This window comes from Protomyctophum bolini (assembly GCF_963924005.1).
Source record: "Protomyctophum bolini genome assembly, chromosome: 12".
Lineage (NCBI taxonomy): Eukaryota > Metazoa > Chordata > Actinopteri > Myctophiformes > Myctophidae > Protomyctophum > Protomyctophum bolini.
In genome coordinates, this window is record NC_137873.1 from 43,098,100 (window position 1) to 43,104,099 (window position 6,000).

At 46.4% G+C, this 6,000-nt stretch overlaps 1 protein-coding gene across 1 annotated transcript in view; it reads left to right on the forward strand.

The window, feature by feature from the left end:
• Window positions 1-5,189, forward strand: part of adcyap1r1a (adenylate cyclase activating polypeptide 1a (pituitary) receptor type I) — a gene marked incomplete at its 3' end in the record, with an annotated part of 52,989 nt that extends 47,800 nt beyond the window's left edge. Inside the window, exons 11-14 of the mRNA XM_080777608.1 lie at window positions 877-960; window positions 2,121-2,250; window positions 3,410-3,451; window positions 4,983-5,189. Of these exons, the coding sequence (XP_080633734.1) occupies window positions 877-960; window positions 2,121-2,250; window positions 3,410-3,451; window positions 4,983-5,189 (463 nt within the window). The remainder of the gene's footprint in view (window positions 1-876; window positions 961-2,120; window positions 2,251-3,409; window positions 3,452-4,982) is intronic.
• Window positions 5,190-6,000: the final 811 nt, after the last annotated feature.

Genomic DNA, 6,000 nt, shown 5'->3' on the forward strand with positions numbered 1-6,000 from the left:
GTCGTCTCTATTTTGACCTGAGATCACATTCTAAAAATGTCTTCTAAATCCTGACAGTTTTCTGAAACTGACAAGTGTTTCTATGTCAGTCGTTCTTAGATTTTTCAAAAATAGCAAGCTCAAATAGCAGACCTACAAGCTCACAGACCTACAAGACCCACGAGCTTGTGGATCTGCTATTTTTTTCAATAGCTAAAGCAGTAACATAATGCTAACAACACCAAAAGGGGTTCCAAAAAAATGGGTTAACGCTAAATGTTTGTGGGTTTGAGTCAGATTTGGAGTTCAGTCACGTTGCCAGCCTGTGAGAAAATTGGCACAGTCATAATACCGTAGGTCCATTTCCACCCTCCCTCTCCGTGTAAGATTGCGTTGAATGTACAATTTGATCCTGCAGCTGTTGCCCATCAGGAATCGAGAACGATACAGTGTAACGTCTCTGAAACGAGTCGTGAAACGAGGCCATTCTTCAGCCTGTTGCCAGAGAGTCTCGTCTCCGAACCGAGAGCGCGGTCCATTTTCTGTGTGTATTGTGTATGCGTGACCGAACCGTTTGTCCCTGTCTTTAACCCATTCTGAACGGGAACCCATTTTGGTGTTATAGCATCATGTTATGCTTTAGCTATTGAAAAATAGCAGATCTACAAGCTCATAGCGCGCCACCGAGTGGCGCGCTATGAGCTTGTAGGTCTGCTATTTTTGAAAAAATCGAAGAACGACTGACATTTTTTAGAATCTGATCTCAGGTCAGAATGGGTTCATCAAGACCAGTGTGTGTCCTAGTGGAAACCTCGTATGAATCTGATCTCAGGTCAGAATGGGTTAAAGACACTGTCTTTTTGTTGTCCTGTTGTGTTGTCTTTGTGCTGTATGTAGCAGCTGTGCTCAGAAATGCTTCAGTGAGCCGACACAGGCTGTGCAGCATTCGTGCAGGATGTCAGAATTATCCACCATCACACTGTAAGTGTGCGTATATGTGTGTGTGTGTATGTGTGTGTGCGTGCTGGCATTTATGTACGCACACCTGTGTGTGTGTCTGTCTTTCTGTCTGTGTGTGTATGTACAGTATGTGTGTATGTGCGCACATAAATGTTTTTTGTACATTCCGTGTGTGTCTTGTGCATCAGTGGTCGTTAAACCTTTTCATTCCCTGAGCCCTGAAATGAATGATCCAGTTTGCAACGACCCTCCCCGTCTGAAAGTTATGATCCAGTTTGCAACGACCCTCCCCGTCCGAAAGTTATGATCCAGTTTGCAACGACCCTCCCCGACTAAGAGGAGTCTACTGAGATGTTTGTGAACATGTTACTGTTACTTTGCGACAGCAGGGGGACAAGAGTGGAGAATGTGACTTGTGCTGTATTTTTACAAATAGAGCATGCACTAATACCTATAGATGAGCACTAATAAATCTCAGTGAAAAAGTATTCTCCATTTTCCTGTTTAAGGAACCTTAGGGTCGTGGTTCTCAAACATGTTCATGTCCAGAAGCCCCACATTGACATGTATTTGACGGTGGACGACCCCCCCCAGCAAATACGGATTTGACCATTTTCAAAGATGTTCAAACACTATCGGTGACTATTTTCGAATAGCTAAATAGTATAAACTGGTGATGTGTTCAAACTTATTTTGATGCTGGGGACCCCCCTGGAACCCCCTGGGGGGTCTTTGAGAAACCACCACCCTAGAATCCGTGGCGCCGTGGGCCCCATCATTCTGTCCCCTTTCACTTGACTGTCATTTGTTGTGGTGTTTGTGTCTACTGTCTACATCCACCTTGTGAGTGCGTGCGTGCGTGCGTGCGTGCGTGCGTGCGATGACTTCATTATCTGCCCTGTAGCTGCAGTGTCAGGGTGGACCATACCATTACTTTACCCCAAACCTCCAGGGTGGAACGTACCAGCATTTTACCCCTCGGAATATGTATTTTTAGTACTGTGGAGGACTTTTCTCCATCATGGCGAATGATTTGATGTATTTTATTGTGTGTGTGTGTGTGTGTGTGTGTGTGTGTGTATATATTGTGTGTGTGTGTGTGTGTGTGTGTGTGTGTGTGTGTGTGTGTGTGTGTGTGCGTGTGCGTGTGCGTGCATGTTGGTGTGTATGTGTGTGCGCAGGCGTCTGGCGCGCTCCACGCTCCTGCTCATCCCGCTGTTTGGTATCCACTACACGGTGTTCGCCTTCTCTCCGGAGGACGTGAGCCAGAGGGAGAGGCTGGTCTTTGAGCTGGGGCTGGGCTCCTTCCAGGTGTGCTACTCTTCCGTCCGCACGACTTCCCCTGCACGACTTCCCCTGCACGACTTCGCCTGCACGACTTCCCCTGCACGACCTCCCCCGCCCTCCGTGGTGAAGGAGAGAGAGAGAGAGATCAATAGCATGGCAAAGCTGTTGGGACTACCTTTTCTTTCACACAGCGTGGGACCTGATGAGGCGCTTGTTTTAACCCTAGGGAGCGCTCCGCTGTGTTCGTTTGGACCGCACGCAAGTGGTGGTTATAATATATAACCTCACAAAAGCTGTGCCTAAAGCTATAACCTTAACCCTAACCTCACAAAAACGATACCTTCGCCACCACCCTACTGGTAGTAGCAGGCGATGTAAAACAAGCATCGCATCAGGTCCCACGCTCTGCGAAAAGCTGTTTGCTAACGGGATGTAGGGAACTCCAAGCCCCTCCTCCATCTCTCTCTCTCTCTCTCTCTCTCTCTGGTGAATAATTGTGCTTCTAAAGGGTCTTCAACAGGGGCTGTGGTGTGATCGTGACTTGTCCGGTGGTATGTCATTTTAATGACGCCACGGTCACGCACGTGCCTACATGTGTGCTTGCGCACAGCACAGCTGATGTCCCAGTAGTCATGGGAGAGTTTTAGACACACAAACACAAAAGTAGACTTAAAATAAACTAATCTTTACGGTGTTGCAGAAGCGAAATAAAAAGTTTTCTTTGGACGAATCTCCTCTTCTTCGATGGAGGAGGAGGAGGAGGAGGAGGCAAACAGAACACCTCTAATCCAATCTATCTTTGTCTAATTGCTTTGGAAATTTTACTTTTAGACAAAATATTGGCAAACATCGGTTGTGTAGGAAATTGGGATCGTCCTTGGAATTCTTGCATTGGTCGGGCTCTCTAGTGACAAGTCGACCTGTCCTCCAACAGCACACAAAGTTAAACGGGTCAAATATAATTAATATAATACATAATTATTCACGTTCAATTAAATTCATGTCTGCGCCAAAGGGGGTTTGAAGAACTGCTCATTGGAGCACTGTTCCCTTTCTTTCATACCAAGTCATTACACTCATTGCTTTTTAAAGTAAACATATTATAAAAGGCAGCGCTCGGCTGCTGTTATCAACCTTATTCCTATAAGTCGTGTCTCTCAATTCTGCTCCCTTCTTTTCACAGGGCTTTGTGGTCGCTGTATTGTACTGTTTCCTCAACGGAGAGGTAGGTTTCTGTCCCAATTTTACATACTTTACACATACTGTAAGCTAGAATGTTGCTGGTCTACAGTACCAGCTCACATCGTGTCACAACGTGTCCACATGAAGAAACTCGCTGAACTACGTACAGTTCAGCGAGTTTCTGCATGTGGCATACAGTACAGTACGCTGCGTGTACTATTTAAGAATTGAACTCCTAATGGTTTGGACTGGGTTTCTAAATGTCAGTTGCAATCGACTGCCCGTACTGGCGCAGGAGGGAAGTGTACTGCGTGGAGCCGGCACAGCTTAATGCATTTAAACCTGAGGACGCATAGCTTTTAACCACTTTAACCATTATTTTAAAGAGGGAGTGCCACAATTTTTGTATTTTTCCAGTTTTTCATGGTCTATGGGGTGACAGTAATTCATTAGACACCCTGCCTGGAGTCGTTTTTATGTGCAATGGTGTATTAACTTTGTATTTAGGCTTTCTTCCTGGAGGCTGAACCCTTGACATCACACTATCAGCCCCTCCCCTAACCCCTCCCCCTTTACTGTTGAACGATAGCAAATATACAAGCTTGTAGCGCAAGCTTGTATATCTGCTATCTTTCAACAGAAAATTGTGAAAAATGTGTGGAAATCTTTGAATATTTATTCTTTCCCAGCGAACGTTGAGACAACATATTTTGTTGTATTTTGGGTCGGCGTATAATTTTTGGAGGTACTTGACATGAAATAGTTTGAGAACCACAGACATAGAAACATACTTTTTCTTTTCTTTTCCTTTTTTTCCACAATACATTGACACGAAACAAGACAGGAACGCCCCAAAACGTCACATCCGGGACATTTACCCTGGCAGAATTTTCTATGGCTGCCAATGCAACTTTTTCCAATCCTTAATCACATACGGACAAACATCTATGCCGATAATATCTAACTTGCGGAGGTAGCGTGCCTTGTCCACGGGCAACAGATCTTTCAACGTATGTCATTGCAAATAAGTTTGATAATCGCTACTCTGCGCAATATTGTTTTGGAAATGCCGCAAATTGCATTGCAGTGAACGAGAGCAAATCACAGTTTACCCGGGGGGTGGTGACTCCGCCCTGAATACGCGTTTTCGTGTCAATGTATACTGTTACAATTTTTACATTTTTGTAGAATATGGTCTCAGGTCTTAAAGGAGCATTCAGTGATTTGGGTGATTTGGAAAACTGCCCGGTCCGCCCCGGTAACAAGATGTGCACATACACACAATACAGTTGGGGGGGGGGGGGGGGGACACACGCGGCAGGCCAACAGTACTCACACCAAGGCCCGCCCCCACTCGATCATGATTGGCGGAAGGCCCCCCTCTCTATCCTGATTGGATGAAGGCTGGGCCACCTATAGCCAAAAAACGCCCCAGGGGTTAACTGGGGACAGGGAGGAACTCCTTATATGGTCAGCACACTCTATAGTAGGGAGGATTATCACAAAAAGAAAAAGAAAAAGAAGGGTTGAAGTACATTTAAAAATAAATGACGGTGTGAAGTTTCTCCCCGAAGGTGCAGTCGGAGATCAAGAGGAAATGGCGCAGCTGGACGGTGAACCGGTACTTTGCTGTGGACCTGAAGCAGCAGCGGCACCCCTCGTTGGCCAGCAGCGGGGTGAACGGCGGCACCCAGCTCTCCATCCTGAGCAAGAGCAGCTCTCAGATCCGCATGTCCTCCAGCCCGCTGGCCGAGAGCGCCAACCTCAGCCTCCCCACCTGAGCCTCGTCTGAGCGGGGTCAAAGTCAACTGCAAGGTGCCAACACCCCCCATTATTACATTATATCTGGACCAGTGGTTTAAAAAAACAAAGTAAAACGTTTTAATGTCATGTTCCTCCTCGTAACTCTCAGAGTTACCGGCCTGTTAGTTAGTTAGTTGCTGCGAGAAGTTAGCCTGGTTAATAAACCAGACCGAATCAGCCGTTGGCAAAAAAGAATGTGCCTGCCGGCGGATTACGGTCTGGAGAGGCTCAATTGTACGCCCATTTCCTACACCAGAGAAATGGGGCGGCCAATCGGGACACGGTATGCAATATGGGCGGGCTTTGGTACAGTGACTTTCAATGCTTGAGACCTTTGACTGACAGTAGCTCTGACCAATTGCGTCAAAGAGAAAATGTTTCAACCCGCAGCCCTGGAAATGAAATCCAAGCTGAGCCTCCCCAGACTAATATCCCGCGGTCCGTGCGATATTAGTCTGGTTTATTAACCAGGCTAGTGAGAAGTGAGGTCTAGCCAACACCAACTCGGGATTCGTGGATTGCTGCCCTCCACGATTTCCTATAATCCAACATCAGGTTCTTGAGCTCTTCAGTGTTGTCAGCACAGCTGTCGCGCCGCATCGCCTCCTGGCTTTGCCCTGGGTTGGTTGGCTCCCATAGGGTCAATTTGGCCATCAGCAAACTGAGGCAATTCAGAAAGCATTTATTGAAGATAGAAGATCATAATGAACACAGCCTGGCTGGCTCTCTTTGTTTTGTGATTTTGTCGGCTAAATAATTAATGTAATTTATGGTACAATGGTACAATGT